Source organism: Equus asinus, chromosome 25 (assembly GCF_041296235.1).
Source record: "Equus asinus isolate D_3611 breed Donkey chromosome 25, EquAss-T2T_v2, whole genome shotgun sequence".
NCBI classification, from domain to species: domain Eukaryota; kingdom Metazoa; phylum Chordata; class Mammalia; order Perissodactyla; family Equidae; genus Equus; species Equus asinus.
In genome coordinates, this window is record NC_091814.1 from 17,144,217 (window position 1) to 17,165,260 (window position 21,044).

General features: G+C 51.7%; 3 protein-coding genes and 1 long non-coding RNA gene across 7 annotated transcripts; 2 read left to right on the plus strand and 2 right to left on the minus strand.

Moving 5' to 3' along the window:
• Positions 1 to 1,438: 1,438 nt before the first annotated feature.
• On the plus strand, positions 1,439 to 8,114 carry EFNA1 (ephrin A1). Its single transcript, XM_014837058.3, has 5 exons — positions 1,439 to 1,961; positions 5,210 to 5,505; positions 6,736 to 6,801; positions 6,970 to 7,020; positions 7,194 to 8,114. Exons 1-5 carry the CDS (start codon positions 1,870 to 1,872, stop codon positions 7,304 to 7,306), a joined length of 618 nt encoding a protein of 205 aa, XP_014692544.1. The 5' UTR covers positions 1,439 to 1,869; the 3' UTR covers positions 7,307 to 8,114.
• A 930-nt stretch (positions 8,115 to 9,044) lies between these two features.
• SLC50A1 (solute carrier family 50 member 1) lies at positions 9,045 to 11,516 on the plus strand. Of its 2 annotated transcripts, XM_014837053.3 has the most exons (6): positions 9,052 to 9,252; positions 9,560 to 9,637; positions 9,775 to 9,898; positions 10,501 to 10,662; positions 10,925 to 11,044; positions 11,126 to 11,516. In XM_014837053.3, the coding sequence occupies exons 1-6, from the start codon at positions 9,173 to 9,175 to the stop codon at positions 11,225 to 11,227; spliced, it is 666 nt and encodes a 221-aa protein (XP_014692539.3). In that variant the 5' UTR covers positions 9,052 to 9,172; the 3' UTR covers positions 11,228 to 11,516. The 2 variants fall into 2 exon arrangements, with proteins under 2 accessions (XP_014692540.3, XP_014692539.3); XM_014837054.3 differs by lacking the exon at positions 9,560 to 9,637 and having other exon boundaries at positions 9,045 to 9,252.
• DPM3 (dolichyl-phosphate mannosyltransferase subunit 3, regulatory) lies at positions 11,488 to 12,614 on the minus strand. Of its 3 annotated transcripts, none has more exons than XM_014837056.3 (3): positions 12,485 to 12,614; positions 11,961 to 12,297; positions 11,488 to 11,627 (listed from the first exon to the last, which is right to left on the minus strand). In XM_014837056.3, exon 2 carries the CDS (start codon positions 12,290 to 12,292, stop codon positions 12,014 to 12,016), a length of 279 nt encoding a protein of 92 aa, XP_014692542.1. In that variant the 5' UTR covers positions 12,293 to 12,297; positions 12,485 to 12,614; the 3' UTR covers positions 11,488 to 11,627; positions 11,961 to 12,013. The 3 variants fall into 3 exon arrangements, with proteins under 3 accessions (XP_014692542.1, XP_070353708.1, XP_014692543.1); XM_070497607.1 differs by lacking the exon at positions 12,485 to 12,614 and adding an exon at positions 12,401 to 12,472; XM_014837057.3 differs by having other exon boundaries at positions 11,502 to 11,627; positions 12,479 to 12,548.
• A 2,603-nt stretch (positions 12,615 to 15,217) lies between these two features.
• Positions 15,218 to 20,732, minus strand: LOC123280669 (uncharacterized). The gene is made up of 4 exons (XR_006519789.2): positions 20,595 to 20,732; positions 18,558 to 18,680; positions 17,829 to 17,924; positions 15,218 to 16,630 (listed from the first exon to the last, which is right to left on the minus strand). It is a non-coding gene; the product is annotated as an uncharacterized lncRNA (long non-coding RNA).
• Between the last annotated feature and the right edge of the window lie 312 nt (positions 20,733 to 21,044).

Below are 21,044 nucleotides of genomic sequence, written 5' to 3' on the forward strand. Positions count from 1 at the left end.
CGCGAGGGGGTGGGGATTGGGGACCGTGCGCAAAGCCAGGCCCTGACCCGGCCGTCGGGGTAAGGGGCCTGGCACCTAGTCAGTGCTCGGTAAATATTTATCATACGCGCGGGGAGTCCAGCCTCTAGGAGCTTGCGCCTCATGGGGCGTGGGGGCTGGTCCGGGCCCTCCCCCGCCCCAGGCTCCTCCCCCGCAGGCTGAGCGCCGGACTAGCCGCGGCGTCCCGGCCCCGCGTAATTACAGGGGCTGTCGCCAGGCCTGGCCGTAAAAGAGTAGGATGAAACGGCCTGGGAACGGGGGAAGCTGGGCCGGAGCTGGCCAGGGGCACCGGGCCTGCGGCTTCCTGCGATGCACAGCCGCGTGGACGGGCTGGTCAGGGATGCGCACATACTCGCAACACCAACCGGAGGCGCGCAAACAGCCACACAATCACACACATAAACCACCAAACACGCAGACACACAGCACTCAGCCCTCCCGCTCCAGACAGACACGAGCCTAATCAAACACCTGCCCGCTCTCTCCACCCCGAGAGCTGGGAGGCAGACACCCGCCCGCCAACCCCTCTCCAGACGGCAGCAGATCCCGGCGGGGAAGGGAGCCCCGAGAGGCGAATTCCAGCGGGTTTGTTTACATGGAGCGGGGGAGGAGGCTCGAGCTGGGTACTGGGACCTGACTGACTGGGAGACCCAGCCCAAACTGGGCCAGACCCAGCCGCCCAGCCGGGGACGAAGGGGACGCCTCACAAACACCCCCGCCCCCACCCCACATATGCTTCTCGCCTGTACGCGTTTCCCCTCTTCTTCACACGCTGTTCACAAACATTAGCATACGTACGTCAAAATTTCACACGCTTCCCCACACGCGGCTGTGATACTCCTCACAAATGCTTTCACACTTGCGCGCCATCACACATATTTACACATGCCAGATGCACATGTGTGGTTACAGTTTGTCACCCTTTATGCCCAGATTCTCACAGTCCATATTCAAAGCCCGTTTGCACAGTACACTTGTTTGTTGGCGCACACACACAGATACACACAGGTCACTACTGCCCTTTGGCACACTAGAAATAAGAGCAAGCCACCCCCCCCCCCCCAGCAGGCCCAGGATCCCGAGTGTCCCTCCCTCTCACAGGCACTGATGAAGAGCGCCTTTAGCCCCAGCCGCACACGTTACACACTTGATCACACACAGGGTCGCAATTTATTCCCGGCATCTAGGCGATGACACAATCTCTCGAACAAAGACAACATTGACAAACCCAACAAAAACAAACAGCCGCGTGTGTGGGGAGGGGCAGCCGAGCGCAGAGTCGAGGAAGCGGGGGTAGGAGGAGAGTGTGAGAACGCGGGAGCCCGAATCGGGTGTGCAAGGTTCAGGAAAGGTGCAGGGTCTACAAACAACCTCGCACCCTGCAAGATCCAAGCACGGCGCAGCGAAGCTGGGCTCCCCCACCCGCGTGTTCGCAGACCTGCACGTGGAGTTCGTTCCCTTCTCCCGCTCGCGACTGCGCCCGGGGACACAGACCCACCACCCCGCACGGGCCCACAGAGCGGCACGCAGACCCACAACTGAGCGGACACGCAGCGCCGAGCCGATTTGTCCGGACAGAGGCGAGCGCGGCGCTCCCGGCGCTGCCCACCCCTCCTCCACCGCCCCAGCCCCCAGGCCCCGGGGCAGCCGCGCGCCGCGCGGGGCGGGGCGGGGGCGGGGCGGGGTGTCGGCGGCGCCGGCCCAAAAGGCGGAGTCGCGAGGCTAAGGGGCCAGAGCCGTGAGCGCGGTGCTGACTGCGCGGCGGAGAGAGCCAGCGGGAACCCAGACACAGGAGCCCCCGTCTCGCCCGGCCTGGCCAGGCCCCGCGCTATGGAGTTCCTCTGGGCCCCTCTCTTGGGTCTGTGCTGCAGTCTGGCCGCTGCTGACCGCCACACCGTCTTCTGGAACAGTTCAAACCCCAAGTAAGCCCCGAGTCTCCGGCCGACAGCCTGGGCGCCCGGTTAGCACTGCCCCCCCGCCCCCCGGGTTAACTGTCCCGGCCAGCCCCTGACCTGAGTCTTGGGGAGGTGACCAGAGGCGGGAGGGGTTGTAGATTTTCTTTCTCTCGTTTCTCCCCCATACCTTGGGGTAGCCCACCCCAGGGCAGGAACCTGCCCCTGTCTGCTTGTACAGGCACTATTTCTGCCCTTCCTTTCCTTCCCTCTGGCACCCCTATTTCTCCGAAGTGAGAGACCCATGCTGAACAGTTCCTGCCTCCAGCGTGGACCACGCTCCCTGGCCACCGGGGCTCTTGTTCTAGGCCTTTCCACCAGGAAAGCCTCTGTGGCTCTCCTTGTGTGTCACTTGGGCATCTGCCCACCCTGACAGTTACCTGATGTGACATCGGGAGTAAGCAGAATGCTCTCTGTAATCTTGGAAGGACCCCTCAGGAGGGACCTGGGCTGCTGGCTTTAAGCAGTCATTCTTTATTTAAGGTGACCCTGGAAAGCACCCCCCAAGGGATCTTTTGAGGTGACATGAGTGAGGCACATGCTGTGTGTGGGTAGGCCAAGGGAGTCACCTGTTTATGAGGTTCAAGTAGTAAAACTGATGAGATGGGGGCGGGAGGTCATGGGAAATGTTCAGAAGGAATGGAAGGGGTTAAAAGGGTTACAAAGGGTTCTGGGCAGGAAGGAGTTAACTTCTCCTGGGCAGGTTTAGGGCTGTGAGGCAAATGGTACTGGGAGGAAGAAGCTCAGTCGGACCCTTTGTTCTTGCCCTTGAGTTTTCTGAAGTTATGGGAACAATATTTGCGGGAAAACAGGAGAGGGGGTAGGGTGGAGCAGGGAGAGGAGGGCTGGGCAGCTCGGGGCAGGAAAACACTCCACTCAGTTCAGCTACCCCAGCCCTAGGCGCACGTCTACCCCCGACTCCCCTTGAGAAATATATTGTGCCAGCTTCCTCTGACCCTGTGGCGGCATTGCTTGGTGGGAGGTCTGTCGTCTGTGGCGTGTTGGGTGGGAGGGAACAACTAGCTGCCAACCCCAGAGGGCAATGCCCTTTTGCCCATCAGCCCAGGGGCAGTTCAGCCAGCCCTCCCCCATCCCACTCCTTGCTGCCTGTTCTTTGCTTCCTTGACCCAATCTTGTCCTAGTGGGAGAGAGCAAAGTCCCTGTTTATGCCCATGCCAGGTGTTGGCTGAAGGAGGAGGAGGGGACAGGAAGCCATGAGTAGGGAGGGGGGGACCCTGGCCTTTTCCGTTCCCAAGCTCCCAGGTTTCCTCTCTTTCAGGAAGGAGCCTCTTCCTTGCCCCCCCTCCCCGCCTTCCCTGACGCCGCTGCCCCCCTTTCCCAGATGGGGAGCAAGAGTCAAAGTGGAGCAGACTGTACCCCAGGAGGAGGGTGATGGGTGCCCCCCACCAAGCACAGCTTTGGCCATCTGGCCATATCCACACACACTCTACCATACCCAGGACCAGAGAGAAGCCAGGCCAGAGTGGAGACCACAGGCGGCCAAGGGGGACCCAGCCTGGGGACAAAGATGAGGTGGCAAGGAGCTGGGCGGGTGTGAGGCTGGCAAGGGTGACTCAGGGCAGTGGGCATCCTCCCTGGGATCTCCAGGCCCCAGGCAGGGGGCAGCGTGGGGAGAAGGGCAGTGTGACTGCGAGCCAGGCCCAGGCCTCCTTGGTGCTGGAGGGGCAGGTGCCCCGCCCATTCAGACCTGCCAGCTCCCTTTGCCTGGAGGACAGTGCCCAGGGCAAGTGGGCGCTGTGCCATCCTGGGGTCCTGGGGGCTGTCCACATTTGACAAGGTAAATTTTCACAGGTTCTCATGAATGCTGGGGCGGGTGGCAGAGGTGGATGAGGAATGAGTCAGTGCCCGTCACGGGAATGGGGGAAAGACGCCAGGCCCAGAGCTGAAATACCTGTTCTGAAATGGCTTCTATGTTTATCTCTCCAGAGAGGAATTTTAAAAGCCTCTCTCTGCTTCTCTCTCTCTCACTCACTCACTGTTTTCCCCAGGGTGGGGGAGGGGCCCTGGTAAGCCTAGCTTGAGCAGTGGCATGCTGCTGCAAGGCCAGGCCTCTTAGGGGTCGTGCTGACTGGGCAGTGGGTGCCCACCTCAGAGGCCCCTTGGCCAACTCCTGCTCCTCCGCCCCCACCCATGCCCAGGGCTTCGCTTGGAAGCAAGTTGGCAGCCAACTCTGCTGAGTGTCTAGCTGGCAGTACTTGGGGGAATTCAGAGAGGCTGACCAGCTTGGAGAGGGAGGTGGGGAGGCACTTTTCCCCCTAGTAGGACCCCACCCAGACTGGAGCCAGGTGTCTGGAGCTAGGGGGGAGGGGCGGGTGGGCAGTCAGGCTGGAGCCTGTGGAGCCTGGGGGGAATGGGCTGGGGGAGGGGAGCTGGCTCCACCTTGGGAGGCGGTGAGGGGAGAGCAGTCTCAGATCTGAGAACGCCAGCGTTTCTGGAGCTCCTCTCAAGGGAGGTGGCTTTTGGACATAAAGGGACAGGGATGTTTTGGGGTGCTTTGAGAGAAGTGGACAAGGAGACATGGGCATAAATTTGAGTAGCTAGAAGGGGAGATTTGAGGCAACTGAATGAATTGATGAAAGTGATTTACTTAAAGGACTGAGGCACTGTCTGCTGGCCTGGCTGTACTGGTGGCTTCGGGGGAAAATGAAGCTGAGAAATGTGAGATACACGCAGTGGGTCAGGGGAAAATGGGAGTGAGAGAAGTGAAGCCACAGGTGTGTTGGGAGCTAAGTGCTAGCATGGTAAAGAGAAAGGGCTCCCTGATCCTGCTTATAGGGTGGGCCAGAAGGGTCTCCGACTGAGGTCTAATAGCATTTAAAGGAGCAACTGGTAGAAAAGACTTGGGGAAATATGTATGGGTAGAGGAGAATAATGAGGGAGCTAAGGAAATATTTAGAAGCCCATCCTTGGGTAAATATCAGGGGGGTTCTGAGAAGTGCTTTGGTACCTGAAAGATACTGAGTGGATGCTATTTAGAGGCTTAATGGGAGACAATGATGGTGGAGGGAATGTTTGGAGATGGTGGAAAGATATTTAAGAGATCAAGATCAGTAAATATTGGGAGTTGAGATTTTCAAAAATCTTAGGGGTATGGGGGTCCAGTGTGAAATGTGAGGGGTCACGTAAACATTTGGAGGCTCAAGGCTCTGCTCTGGCTCCTGAGTGACCACCTGCTTCTTCCTCCTCCGCATGCCCAGGTTCTGGAGTGAGGACTACACAGTACACGTGCGGCTGAATGACTACCTGGACATCATCTGTCCGCATTACGAGGATGACTCTGTGGCAGACGCTGCCATGGAGCGATACACTCTGTACCTGGTGGAGCGTGAGCAGTACCAGCTGTGCCAACCCCTCTCCAAGGACCAGGTCCGCTGGCAGTGCAACCAGCCCAGTGCCAGGCATGGCCCGGAGAAGCTATCTGAGAAGTTCCAGCGCTTCACACCCTTTACCCTGGGCAAGGAGTTCAAAGAGGGACACAGCTATTACTACATCTGTGAGTGCCAGGCAGCGTGCACACGGGTGCACACACTGGGGGACGCAGCTGGCATGATGCATACGCTTGGGTACATGCTTAGTGAGTAGTCAGGCAGCAGAGGGCTCCTTCCAATCCTGAATTCTATTTTCATTCATTCACATTTCAAATGTGGGGTGAGCTTCTGCCATATACCCAGCACTCTGCTTGGCACCACAGGCAGAGAAAAATAAAACATTACAGGCTCCCAGTCCTCAAGGGAGCTGGGAACCAGAGATACCCATAGGTTAACACACCATAGAACAGTGTGATATGGAGGACATGAGCGCAGGGGCCTGGAAAATGACCTGGGTACCTACCAGGCAAGGGGGACACAGAGAAGGCTTCCCAAGGAAGATGACCCCAGAGCTTAGGACAAACAGAGGAGCTGGTCAGGCATGAAGGGATATGTGCTAAAGAAGCATGACATCCTCAGGGAACTCCATACAGTTCAGCCTGGCTGGAGTAGGAGGGACACTGGAAGTGGGGAGAGATGAGCTTGGAGAGGTAGACAGGGCAGATCACGGGGGCCTAAGAAGTGCTAAGGAGTTTGGAGTTTATCCTGAGGGCAGTGGAGGGCCCCTGGTAGATTTAGAGTTAGCTGATCAGCTCTGTGTAGAATGGATCCAGGCCTCACCCTCGGCGGGGGAAGAATAAAATGGCCCAGAGAAGGGGAGCATATCATGAAGGCCTCACCCAACTTCAGGCTGGGAGGAGTGAACGATGGACTGAGGAGAGGGGATAGCATCTATGTTCTTTTTATTATCACCTCTAAAACCAAGGGTTATTCCAAATAGGAGGTTTGGCTGAACCTGGGGCAGAAAGTGAGCAAAAAGTAAGGAAGGTAAGATCAAAGATTAGAAGAGAGGGATGAAAATGAGCAGGGACCGAGGGGCCAGCCCCGTGGCCGAGTGGTTAAGTTCGAGCGCTCCACTTTGGTGGCCAGAGTTTCGCTGGTTCGGATCCTGGGCGAGGACATGGCACCGCTCATCAAGCCACGCTGAGGCGGCATCCCACATGCCACAACTAGAAGGACCCACAACTAAAAATACACAACTATGTACCAGGGGGCTATGGGGAGAAAAAGGAAAAATAAAATCTAAAAAAAAAAAAAATGAGCAATGACCGAGAAAGCAGAACCAGAGGCATTTGCACTATTTTCTTCCAGCAAAGGTTCCTTCCTTAACGCCCTGTGGGTTTATCTTCTTGCAGCCAAACCCATCCACCACCAAGAAGACCGGTGCTTGAGGTTGAAGGTGACTGTCGACGGCAAAATCAGTGAGTGTCAGGACCCTGTGGGCTCCCTCCTCCACCTCTAAGCTGGGCCTGGGCTAGTGATCTGGGATGGTAGAGAAATCCCACTGCCCAGCCCACCTAGCACCCAGCACTTGCACCCTTCTGCCTCCCTGGTACAGTACCTGATGGACGGCCACCCTTGTCTTTCAGCTCACAGTCCTCAGGCCCATGCCAATCCCCAGGAGAAGAGACTTCCAGCAGGTAGGTACCTGGAGCAATCTGGGCCTCGGGCACAAAAGGGGATCTGCTTGAGGAGGTTGGGTACAAGAGGTGGCTCCTTGCCAGGCAGGGGCTGGAGAAACCTTGTTGGGCTGAGGGCCAGTGCCAGTAGTGGGGCCACTCACCTTGGGGGCCTTTGCCCTCTCATCTTGCAGATGACTCGGAGGTGCAGGTTCTACATAGCATTGGTCACAGTGCTGCCCCCCGCCTCTTCCCACTTGCCTGGGTTGTGCTGCTCCTGCCATTCCTGCTGCTGCAAACCCCGTGACGGTGTAAACCACATCTGGCCTAAAGATTGGAACTGGGCTGAGGAGGCAGGGGCAGGCACCCAGCACCTGTCCTGGGGCCCCTCCCAAAGCCACAGTCTTGGGAACCACTCCCGCCACATGCACAAGCTGCCACCCAGCAGCCTCAAAACGGGTCAGTATTAACGGTTTCCATCCAAAGGAAGTCGGCAAGCCTGGCAGTGCCATCCACACCTCCACCTCAGAGGGATGGACAGAGAAGTGGGGACAGTCCTTTTCTCACCATTTCTGCTCTTAAGCCAAAGAAACAAACTGTGCAGACACGGCCTCTTAAGAAGGGCACTGTGGGAGCTGAGCTGGAAGGGGCCTGGGGTCATGCGGATGGACACTGAACTGGCAAAGTCACCCCTCCCAGAGAGAACCAGGATGCCCAGATGAACTGACTGAAGGAAAAGCAAGAGGCAGTTCCTGCTCGGGAGCCAGGGACAGGAGGGGCAGCATGCTTGGGCTGACCCGGCATCTCCCCCGAGACTCCGGTCTGTGGAGCTGCCGTGGAGAGGTTTGTAGCCAAGCACTGCATCCTCTCCCATCCTGGGGCAGCACTCCCCAGAGCTGTGCCAGCAGGGGGGCTGTGCCAGCTTACAGTGTAGCTGAAAGGGCAGTGCCCATGTGCACAGAGTCTGTGCCTAGAGTGTAGCCTGGAGGGCAGGGCCCACATGTACAGGATCTGTATATAAACTTTCTGTGTGTCTGTTCCGATTTCTATAATTGGATTTTTTTTATACAATGTTCTTTGTCTCAAAATAAAGCAATGTGTTTGGTTTTTTTGGATATGCTTTTCTGCCCCTCCATCCTAATTTAGGACCATGGAGTCCGTGCTATGTGCTAGGCTCTGTGCGACACCAGTAGCAACTGGGTTTGAATTTTTTTCCCCTCTCTGGAAAGCATACATACCCCTTGCCAGCCCCAACGGATGGGATGTTTCCTCCTCTGAGGGTTATCCAGGACAGGAGGATGGCAGTCTCTCGGGTTCTAGGCTGCACCCCACTCTGGAAGTTCTTCCTGTCCAACCTCTGCCCCACTCCCACTCCCTCAACGCTGGGCTTTGGCACACGGTTCAGGTACTCATGCTGTTGGGTGAGTCAGGCAGTCGCTCAGGGGAGCGCCAGCTGAAGCATGCGGCCCCGCCCACGGCCCCACCGAGACGTGTGGGAGGCTGGGAGGGAAAGTTCCCAGCAGCAAGTCGGTTGGACGTCGGGGTCAGCCTTGCGCTTCAGTGGACTGGCCAAGTCACGGAAAGTTGGCAGTGTGGCTGAAGGGGGAGGGCACCTGATAGCCTTGGTGATTCCTGGCAATCCCTGTTATTTATGGGAGAGACTGGGAAGAGGCTTCAGCAAACTGGGAAAAACCTCCCAAATCCTGGTTAACCGAGGTTCTGATCTGGAGCTCTGGATGGGAAGCGTGTTGAAGTCTGGTCGCGTCTAGCAAGCTTTTGTTTTGAGGTGTACCACGTAGGCTCACGGGCCTGCGGGAAATTGTTGAGGCTGGGGGTCTAGGTCATCCAAGGGGTAAGCAGAGTGAGCAGCGGCGGGTGCCGGGGACAAACCCGCGAAGCCTTCGGAAACGGACCGGCAGGGATCTGGAGTGCAACGTCAGGAGCAGGAATCCTGCGGCCGGCAGGGGCCGGGACGGGCGCTCGGAGGGGCGGGGCCTGCGTTCCGGCTCGGAGTTCTGGGGGTGGGCCGGGTTCCGGTTCAGTTTCCGGGGGGGATGGCCGAGCGCGCGGGGGCGGAGCCAGGGACGCGGAGGGGCGGGGCTCCGGCGCCCGCGGGCTCCCAACCGAGCTACCTTGCGCCTGTCGCTGAGCGCTGGATCCGACCCCTGGAGGCATGGAGGCCGGCGGCGTGGCCGACTCGCTCCTTTCCGGAGCTTGCGTGCTCTTCACCCTCGGCATGTTCTCCAGCGGCCTGTGAGAGCGCGGCTGGGCTGGGCTGGGGCAGGACCAGGAAGTCGGGAAAGGAGAGAGAGGGAACAGAGACGTGGCCACAGCCCCAGGCTGCGTCCCGAACCTGGAGTCAAAGTGGAATCGGGTCGAGGGGCCCGGGCACAAGGGCGAGGCTGGTCACTTGACCTGAGGGAGAAGGCAAGGGAGCTGAGGGCGGGGCTGGGGGTCTGCAGTTGCCTGGGGAGGATGACAGGCATCGGGGGTCTCGACTCCCCAGCAGCCTGGCTTTCCCCTCCCACCTCTCACCCCTGGCTTCGGGGGCCCGTTACAGCTCGGACCTTAGGCACATGCGGATGACCCGGAGCGTGGACAATGTCCAGTTCCTGCCCTTTCTCACCACGGATATCAAGTGAGAGGGGCTACTGCTGCGGCGGGAAAGACTATCTGCGGGGGGTGGGGGAGGGATGCGGAACGTGGAACAGGCGCCTTGGGTCCCCCTCCCACATTCAATCCCGCGGGCGAATATCTCTCCCCTCCACCCTGCAGCAACCTGAGCTGGCTGAGTTATGGGGCCTTGAAAGGAGACGGGACCCTAATCATCGTGAACTCCGTGGGTGCTATGCTTCAGACCCTGTATATCTTGGTGTATCTGCACTACTGCCCTCGGAAGGTAGAGACCCTCCCTTGGACCCACTTTGCTGCACGTCCTGCACTGCTGGCAGCGCAGACACTGCTTCCTAGAAGACTGTAACAGGCTGGCACTGCCACCTTTTCCTGGAAGGCCCCTCCAGCCTTGCAGTCCTCCTTCCTCCATGAAGCCAGTCTTCTGAGACTCACACATCGCCCCCCATTCTGGCGAAGCTGGTAGCCCTGCCAAGCCTGATGGTGCCTCACTGCCCAAGAAGCTGAGGGGAAAAGGCTTTTGTCTCGGATAGTTCCTTCAGAGCCAGGGTGGTTCCTTCAGAGCCAGGGTCGGTGGCTGAGAATGAGATGATTAGCTCTGCTTCCCCACTCAATCACACAAGCATTTATTAAGCTCCTACTGTGTGTACCAAGCTTCCTTCCCTAGAAACCTCCAGTGTTGTGGATTGATCAAACACATGATCAAGTCACTGGTGGGAAAGAGAGTGTGACAAGTGCAATACTGGAGGCTTAGACGAAGATTGGCTCCCCCACTGGAGCGTGGGAGAGGGCAGGATGAGTTAATTCCAGCAGGGGAGTCAGAGAGGGCTCCTGGCACATCCAGGGCTAAGGCTGTTCTCTCCCCTGCAGCGTGGCGTGCTCCTACAGACTGCAGCCCTGCTGGGGGTCCTTCTTCTGGGTTTTGGCTACTTTTGGCTCCTGGTGCCCGACCTTGAGGCCAGGCTTCAGTGGCTGGGCCTCTTCTGCAGTGTCTTCACCATCAGTATGTATCTCTCACCACTGGCTGACTTGGTGAGTGAGGGTATCCAGGGAGGTGGGGGAGATAAGAAAGGTCAGGCTCCCATAGCCAGAGACTGTAGCTTACACTCCAGAGGAAGGGAAGAGCCAAATCCTGGAAGGAGACAGGGCAGCAGAGATGGGTGAGTGGGAGGCAGGAGGGAAAGATCAGGTAGCAGAAGATCAGGGGAGGAATTTTTTTCTGAGGAAATTAGTAGGCAATGTAGGAGCTTTACTACATGTCTGGGCTGGGAGTGTCTTTCATCCTTTCCCACAGGCCAAGGTCATTCAGACTAAATCAGCCCAACATTTCTCCTTCTCACTCACCATTGCCACCCTCCTCGCCTCTGCCTCCTGGACCCTCTACGGGTTTCGACTCAAAGATCCCTACATCACGGTAAGCAGAACAGGGATGGGCTGACAGGTGTGCAAAGTGGAAAATCAGCTCCTCTCCTCACAGCAGCCCTTGTGATTTCAGGTGCCCAACTTTCCAGGAATCGTCACCAGCTTCATTCGCCTCTGGCTTTTCTGGAAGTATTCCCAGAAGCCAGATAGGAACTCTCAGCTCCTACAAACCTGAAGCAGTTCACCTGACCACTGGGCACTTTAATGCCAACCTGTCACCAAAGAGAACTCCTTGTTTCAGCTGTTCCTGCTGACCAGCTCCATGGGTGCAGTGGGTTTTGGGAAAGAAAGAGACACTTTGAGAATCGAGGGACCAAAGAAAGAGCTTTACTTAGGAGATATGGGTGGGACTTGAGAGATGAATCACTTTTATTTTTTCAAGATTATATTTTTTAGTTTGAAGGTTGGGGTGGAACCTTTAGAATGTGCCTTAAAATAAACTGTTCCCTACCTGTGCCCATTAAGGCTCGTTCTCTGTTCAGTGCTTCTCAACCTGCCTGGTTTGGTGAAGGGTACAGGTGCACTGCCTGATCCACAGTTCCTCTGGGGCTGGTAGGGTTGGCTCAGAAAAGTATCTGAAAGAACCAAGAAGTTGGAAAGATCTAGAAGGCCTTAAGAAGAACAGAGCTTGGATGTTATGAAGAAGAATGGAAATTGGGCTTCAAGAAGTACTTCCCGACAGGGTTAAAAGGACCAGGAGAGTGAAATAACATTTCCATCCTGAGCGATCTTGAGAAGGGGTCTTAGCCTCCTTTGGAGCAAAAAGGAGGACCACCAGCAGATTGCAGACAAAGGCTGAGAGCCTCAGGAAGGTGGCTCCCCTACCTCTCACCTCGCGACAGCTGGTACACAGAATCCCCAATTCCCATTCCATACTCAAACCAAACAAAGTTAGAAAATAAACTTGCTCTTTAATGGGGGATGGGAGAGCAGGCTGTCCCGGCGAGAATGAGGTTAGGTGTCAGAAGCGCATCCCCCTGCGGGCCAAGTCAGCTCGGGCCTCCTGGATCTGGCTCTGCAGCTCGCGGGCGGCGTCCTCACAGTCGTGAAAAGTGGCCACACGATAGCCCACAGTGCCCAGGGCGTAGCAGCCGGCGGACACCAGCAAGTAGGCGGGCAGTGGCCAAAGGACCTCCTGGCATGACGAGGGCAGCTCCAGGCCCAGGGCTCCCATGGTCAAGGCTGCCCAGGCGGAGCCCAGGAGCGCCAGTGCCCAAAGCCACTGTGCTAATTTCGTCATGGTCACTGCGGGAAGAGAAAGCAGAGCTCGAGGTTCCTTCCACCCAGCTACCCCCGCTTCATTGGAGACCCATTCCCTGTCCTCCTCCCTCCCCACCCCCCATGTCACCTAGCCTCAGCGTCATTCTGCCATCGCACTCGCCATTCCCGCGCCCTCTCCGCCCTCTCCCTTCTGCCCTCAACCTACATTTACCTGTTTGCCGCGCGTCTCTCCTTCCCTGCGCGGCGCCAACGTCAGGGTCCGGAAGTCCCCTACGGCTCGTGCTCCGCCTCCGCAGGGCCTTCTGGGAGTCGTAGTCCTCTTGGCGGCGCCTAGAGGACTCGCGGACGCTGTCTTTACCTAGGCTGTCTTCGGTGGGCTCTGCTTCGCAAACCGCGGCGTGGGTCCTTAGGGGCTTCGGTGCTGCTTTTCTCCCTCAAGACCTCGTTCCAAGCTGGCGTGGGGCGTGTAGAAAGCCTGAGCACACCCTTAAACCTTGCAACAAGGTGCGAATGTAATATCGTTCCCCTTAAACTCATTTGTCCTGCACAGAAATCCCACTCATTGGTTCACTTATTTATTCTTTTATTCATCCGTTCACTCGAATGTTTCTTGAGTGCCCTGGTAGACTTTGGAGAAATAGAGATGTCAAGACACTCGGCCTCTTCTGGGGTGGAGGGGGAAAGCAGGAGTCAGGAAAGCAGATGCATTGATAAATAACTACGATGGCTTGAGATAGGTGTGAGAACAGAGGTTGTCATATTTTTAAAAAGAAACGCAGGGCAGCAGCCAGTACAACTTGGAGCTCGAGGAAGAAGGGCTCCAGGGCTCAAAGTGTCTGTAAGAAAAAAAGTGTGGGGACAGAGGAATTACTGATGTGTTTAAGGTAGTGAGAGAAGGTGTATACATCTTTCAAAGAGTTTTGGGATGAATTCATGATAGGTATATAGAAAACAAGTAAAAGAAAAGGTCAGGCAATTATCAACTGGAGGGAAAACAATTATAAAAGAAAGAGAACTGATAAAAGCCCGTCTGATAAAGACCACTAGGAAAATAACTGAAGTTGGACAGAGTTAGGTTTAATAACTTGCTGCTGCAAGAGAGAGCTGTGGGACTCTGTGGGGACACCAGAGGAACTGTGGGGTGATTCATCAAAGGAACAAACAGGGTCGTTACGAGCTATGGGAAAAGGTTGAGTTTAGGTAATATTTAAATGACACAGTGTTTTGATAGGTTCCAGGTAAGCATGGTTCTAAGGCAAGGAGTCAACAGCAAGCCTGGGCTGAGAATTGGACTGAGGGTCCACTGAAAACTACAAAATTAAAAAAATTAATTTTAGATAATTATGTATTAGATAAATATATAATTAAGATAAATGTAGAATGTTGTGTTCAAAACCCCATTATCTGAAGTTTTGCACCTAGGTTGGAAATCGAGGCTTCTTCTCGTCAAAGTAATCCACTTGGCTCAGACCTCCAGGCCAGAGTGGAATGTTCATGCTCACTGATTGATTTCAAGTAGCAAAGTTTGTGACTGTATTATTTTTTATTTTATTTTATTTTTATTGAGGTCATATTGGCTTTTAACATTGTGTGAATTTCAGGCATACATTATTATATTTCAGTTTTTGTATAGATTGCATTGCGTTCAACACCAACAGTCTGGTTTTTATGTGACACTATGATTTTAGAGAATGAAGTTTCTCAGCCCCATATCTTTGATGTTAATTAACAAAAGCAGGTTTCACAGATTCACAGAGTTTTAGTACAAACATTACATAACTCAGCTGTGAAGAATATTTTCACAGCCATAATAATGTAAACACTGAGTGTTGATTTAACTGAAAATTGGAATATATTTGAATTGAGAGGGTGGGGGAGGGGAGTAGAGTAGGAGAATCAGGATTAAAGAGAACTATGTCCTCATCTTCCATGACAAGCCGTCAATTGGCTATATCTAAAATAGAATCAAGAAATAATAATATGAGCATGTTATTTAGAAATGTAGAAGTAATTACCAAAAGAAGCAGCTGAGAAACTTGAGCGTGGTTTATGGAGGAGCACGTAAGGCTGGGAGAAGTGGAGCAGGGGACTGTTTGCATTAAATGCCTTGTAGAAGTAGTTGACTTTTTTTTTTTTTTATTTTTTTTTATTAATGTTATGATAGATTACAACCTTTTGAGATTTCAGTTGTACATTTTTGTTAGTCATATTGTGGGTACACCACTTCCCCCTCCGTGCCCTCCCCCCACCCCCCCTTTTCCCTGGTAACCACCGATCAGATCTCCTTCTCAATATACTAATTTCCACCTATGAGTGGAGTCATATAGAGTTCGTCTTTCTCTGACTGACTTATTTCGCTTAACATAATGCCCTCGAGGTCCATCCACGTTGTTGTGAATGGGCCAATTTCGTCTTTTTTCTTGGCTGAGTAGTATTCCATTGTGTATATATACCACATCTTCTTTATCCAATCATCAGTTTCTGGGCATGTAGGCTGGTTCCACGTCTTGGCTATTGTAAATAATGCTGCGATGAACATAGGGGTGCAACGGACTCTTGAGATATCTGATATCAGGTTCTTAGGATAGATACCCAGTAATGGGATGGCTGGGTCATAGGGTATTTCTATTTTTAACTTTTTGAGAAATCTCCATACTGTTTTCCATAGTGGCTGTACCAGTTTGCATTCCCACCAACAGTGTATGAGGGTTCCTCTTTCTCCACAACCTCTCCAACATTTGTCGTTCTTGGTTTTGGATGTTTTTGCCAATCTAACGGGGGTAAGGTGATATCTTAGTGTAGTTTTGATTTGCATTTCCCTGATGATTAGCGATGATGAACATCTTTTCATGTGTCTATTGGCCATATTCATATCTTCTTTTGAGAAATGTCTGTTCATGTCCTCTGCCCATTTTTTGATCAGGTTGTTTGTTTTTTTGTTGTTAAGCAGTGTGAGTTCTTTGTATATTATGGAGATTAACCCTTTGTCGGATAAGTGGCTTGTAAATATTTTTTCCCAATTAGTGAGCTGTTTTTTTGTTTCAATTCTGTTTTCCCTTGCCTTGAAGAAGCTCTTTAGTCTGATGAAGTCCCATTTGTTTATTCTTTCTATTGTTTCCCTCAACTGAGGAGTTACAGTGTCCGAAAAGATTCTTTTGAAACTGATGTCAAAGAGTGTACTGCCTATATTCTCTTCCAAAAGACTTATTGTCTCAGGCCTAATCTTTAGGTCTTTGATCCATTTTGAGTTTATTTTGGTGTGTGGTGAAAAAGAATGGTCGATTTTCAATCTTTTGCATGTGGCTGACCAGTTTTCCCAGCACCATTTGTTGAAGAGACTTTCTTTTCTCCATTGTAGGCCCTCTGCTCCTTTGTCGAAGATTAGCTGTCCATAGATGTGTGGTTTTATCTCTGGGCTTTCAATTCTGTTCCATTGATCTGTGGACCTGTTTTTGTACCAGTACCATGCTGTTTTGATCACTGTAGCTTTGTAGTATGTTTTGAAATCTGGGATTGTGATTCCGCCGGCTTTGTTTTTCTTGCTCAGGATTGCTTTAGCAATTCGCGGTCTTTTGTTGCCCCATATGAATTTTAGGATTGTTTGTTCAATTTCTGTGAAGAATGTTCTTGGGATTCTGATTGGGATAGCATTGAATCTGTATATTGCTTTAGGTAGTATGGACATTTTAACTATGTTTATTCTTCCAATCCATGTGCAAGGAATGTCTTTCCATCTCTTTATGTCATCGTCAATTTCTTTCAAGAAAGTCTTGTAGTTTTCATTGTATAGATCCTTCACTTCCTTGGTTAAGTTTATCCCAAGGTATTTTATTCTTTTCGTTTCGATTGTGAATGGGATAGAGTTCTTGAGTTCTTTTTCTGTTAGTTTATTGTTAGTGTATAGAAATGCTACTGATTTATGCACGTTAATTTCATACCCTGCTACTTTGCTGTAGTTGTTGATTATTTCTAATAGTTTTTCTGTGGATTCTTTGGGGTTTTCTATGTATAAGATCATGTCGTCTGCAAACAACGAGAGTTTTACTTCTTCGTTACCTATTTGGATTCCTTTTATTTCTTTTTCCTGGAAGTAGTTGACTTTTTAAACTATGCAAATTCCTTTGATAAAGTAAAAATTGAGACAAAGTAAAACATTTTTAAAAACTTGCTGTGTAGGGGCTGGCCCCGTGGCCGAGTGGTTAAGTTCGTGCGCTCCGCTGCAGGTGGCCCAGTGTTTTGTTGGTTCGAATCCTGGGCACGGACATGGCACTGCTCATCAAACCATGCTGAGGCAGCGTCCCACATGCCACAACTAGAAGGACCCACAATGAAGAATATACAACTATGTACTGGGGGGCTTTGGGGAGAAAAAGGAAAAAAATAAAATATTTAAAAAAAAAAAACTTGCTATGTGAATTTCAAAGCCCCACCCCTGCTCCCTTCCCCATTTCCCCCCAGAGTCCCTCTGGTTGCTCATTCAACACCTCACTGGTCGTGATGACTTTCAGCACAGTTCAGGGGCTACGCATCAGCTTTGCAGATCCAGAAATTCTATTCACCCACACTAGACCTGGCCCTGAAAGATTGCCACTCCCCAGAAAAGTTGAGGGGGAAAGATAATGAGAAAGGGCTTGCCCTGCAACATATAAAGACTGATAATAAATTATAATGTTATAATAATAATCAGCAGCAGAAGAATAAACATTCACCGAGGGGCTATCAAGTGTCATGCCCTGTGCGACATTGTCATGTTTAATTTTCACAACAGGCTTTAGTAGGTGTTTTTATATCCCCATATATGAAGGAGGAAACCAAAACAGAGGTGGTAAAAGGTAAGCGCCTTCCCCAAGGTCATGCAGGTAGTAAGTAGCAGAGCTGTCTCAGCCGACTAAATGCTCTGTGCTTGGTAATTTCACCCTCCCGGGTTACTAGTGCAGGAATGGGCAGATAGGGATCATCATAGCAGCGGACAGTCATTGGTCGATTACTCTGTGCCAGCACTGTAATGGGGACTTTATGTGCATTATCTCATTCAGTCTTCACAGCCACCATATGAAGTAGGTACTATTATTATCTCCATTTCACAAATGAGGAAACTGAGGCACACCCCAGCTAATCTGACCTCAGAGCCTGCAAACTTTGCCCCTACAATATAGCACTGCCCTCCCTAGATCAATGGAACAGAATAAAAAGTAAAGAAATAAATCAATCATATACCAGTTTAGCATATGATAGCAATAGCATTGCAAGTAAGGAAAGATGGATTGTTTGAAAACCATTTGCAACTAGCTTACCCTTTGAAAAAGTAAATTAAGTTAGATTTCAGCCTCACATCTTACAGCAAAATAAATTCCCAGTGCATTAAAAAGATTTTAGTGTGAAAAGTGAAACCCTAAATATGCCGCAAGAAAATGTGGGTACCTATTCCTCTAATATTCAGCTGAAGCATCATGTTCTCCCAGCAGCCTTCCTGGGCCTTGACGCTGTCTTGCAGGGTTGGTCACCATCTTCCTCCCCTGAGGCCCCACAGACTCTCTTTTACAGATGGCACTTACCATGTTGAGCTGTAGGTTTGTTGTTTCCCCGCTTGGCCTGCCCAGGACCATTGCATCTCCAGGACCAAGTGCAGTGTGGGAAACCCAGCAGGGCTTCTACAGATGTAAGATGAGGGGCAGAAGGAAGGACAGGTTAGCACTGGATGGTCTCCAGGGAGACTGACCCAAATTTCTTGGTCCCAGGAAATCTAACTACTCCAGAGACTCCCATGTGCCAGACACAGGGTCTTTGGCCTTGGATAGCACGAGACAAAAGCCAGCAGATTCTATGGTCCAACTCCTTTCTCTTCAATCTTTTTGCAGGCCATCACCCTTCTGCTGTCATAGCAGGACACAGGACACGTGATTATGGCAGGGTATGAGAGGCAGTGCAGCTTGGGGGTTAAAAGTTTGGGCTTTTAGAACCCGGTTGTCTGAGGTTGGGTCCTGTCTCTTTCCTTTACTTAGCTGTGTGACCTTGGGCAAGCAACTTAACTTCTCTGAGCTTCAGTTTTCTCAGCTGTACAATGGAACCAATAATTGATCCTCTCGCGTAGGGTTGCTCTCAAGATTACAGCACATAATGTAGACAGGGTGCTTAAAACAATGTGTGGCATTTGGGAAGCATGCACTGGGTATTAGTTACTCTTGTTGTTTTTATGAACAGCTGTCATTAGTTACATCTCAGGACTGAGGACGCGCCTTAACCACCACAGCCTTTCTCCAGCCTCCCTACCATCACTCACTCACCTTCTGAGATGAGTTACTTCTGCAGATGGCTGAGCTCCTGTTTGTTGGGGTCTTCTGCTTTTGCAAGCTTTGGTTTCAGAGGGAGACAAATTCCCAATCTGGGAGCCCTCATGCTAGAATGCACTGAAGATGGAGGATACGTAAAATTATATACAACACAGAGGAGAAGAGTGACTGTCCAGGGGGAGGTTTCACAGAGGCCCTGAAGGCTGAGTTGATACTGGAAAGATGAGTAAGAGTGGTTCAGGTAGGGGGGTGGGGGGTGGGGGGGTGGGGCAGGCAAGGCCAAGGAGAAGCTTGAACAAAGTCACAGAGTCATGAGAGTTTGTGGTGAGTAATCCTTTGTGGCTGTCTCTGGGACAAAGACTGCTTCATGGGGGAGTGGCAGGAGATGAGGCTGGAAAAGCAGGCCAGGGCCAGGCTAATAAAGACCCCTTAAAAGTATTTATGTTGGGGGGCTTGGTCCTTCAGATCAGCAGCTTCACCCCTTAGAGGAGTGGGTGACCTCTGTGTGTGCCTGTGCATATTGTGTCAGGCAGTAGGGCTTTCTGAGGTCACAGGTGCCATGGTGATTACTGGGTCCTTGGAGAAGTTTCGAGGTGGTCAGGTGCTGTTGACTCCATCCCTGTCCTTAGGGCATCCACAGTTCCATAGGGGTGACAGGACAGGACAGACATAATCAACTGTCTTTAGGGCACCACAGTTCCATAGGGGTGACAGGACAGACACAAACGTAATCCACAAAAACACATACTTACAAAATTACAGCCTGGCTTTAAAGGGAAAAGGCAGACAAGAGATTGTGCTACTGATTGAAGAAGGGACCGGATGAGTCAGGATTTCCAAGAGAAGGTAAGCTAGAGGAGACCAAGATGAGACAAGAGGATAGCCTGAGGGAGGAGGGACCCAGGAACAGGCCTGGCAGGTGAAATATTTGTCTGATTGTAGGAATTCAGTAGTTTGGAGTTGATACAGGTGGAATTGGAGGTTCAGCAAAGAGCTCGAAGTGTGACCATGGTGTGTTGCTAATGAGGTTCTCGGTTCTTGTTTTTTTTTTTTAAGATTGGCACCTGAGCTAACAACTGTTGCCAATCTTCTTGGTTTTTTTTTCTTCTTCTTCTCCCCAAAGCCCCCCAGTAAATAGTTGTATATTTTAGTTGCAGGTCCTTCTGCTTGTGCTATGTGGGACACCCACCTCGGCATGGCCTGATGAGCGGTGCCATGTCCATGCCCAGGATCTGAACCAGCAAAACCCTGGGCTGCCGAAGCGGAGCATGCGAACTTACCCACTTGGCCACAGGGACAGCCCTCTGTTCTTCTTTTAACAATTATATATTGAACACCTACTGTATGTCAAGCAGTGTTTTAGTGAGCAAAACAAACAAAATCCCTGCTTTCAATGAAGTGGTGGGAGACAGACAAGAAACAAACAAATATTTCAATATTCATTAGTGAGAAGTACTGTGAAAAAGAATATAGCCAGGTAAGTGGCTAAAAGGTGACAGAGTGTACCATGTTACATAGCATGGTCAGAAAGGCCTCTCTGACAAGGAGACATTTGCATGGAAACTTGAATGATGTGAAGGAGGGAGAAGTGCAGCTATCTGCTGAATGAGGGTTCCAGCAGTGGGAACAGCAAGTGCAAAGGACACGAGGTGCAAGCACACCTGGCACAGGGGACACACGGAGGCTGGGGGTGGGATGGTGTGAGTATGGGGAAGAATGCAAAGAAATGAGGTCAGAGGGGTGGTGGGGCCAGACGACATGTTGCTTAACCATGTGTTGTAACCACATTGGTTAAGCAACATGGAGGCACTAATGGATCTGAATTTCAGCTCTAGCCCTACCTTCACTTATAATCTTGAGCAGGTTATTTTGACCTCTTTTTCATTTTCATTTCACTAAAGTGGGTGTCTTAGTCAGTGTTCTCCAGACCCATAGGATGTGTATATACGTATACAAATAAAGAGACTTATTTTAAGGAATTGGTTCATGCAATTATAGAGGCTGGCAAATCTAAAATCTGCAGGTTCTCACTCTGTCAAATCTTGACTTCCTCCTGACCTAGGATGGGAGCAGTGGGGCCGGCTAGGTCCCAGCCTCTGTGAGACACAGCCGGGGAATCTTGCAGGCCGCAGATCCAGGAGAGAACCAACGTCATGGTTCAAGTCCGAAGGCATCTGCTGTTGAATTCCTCTTGCTCTGGGGAGGTCAGTCTTTTGTTCAAAGTAGGCCTTCAACACACTGGATGATGTTCACCTGCTTGGTGGAGGACAGTCTGCTTTACTCCTAATTTAAATGGAAATCTCATTCAAAAACATCCTCACAGGGGCCGTCCTGGTGGTTTAGTGGTTAGATTCATGTGCTCCACTTCAGCAGCCCAGGGTTCTCGGGTTCAAATCCTGGGTGTGGACTACACTCTGTTCACCAGGCCATGCTGTGGTGGTGTCCCACATACAAAATGGAGGAGAAGTGGCATAGATGTTA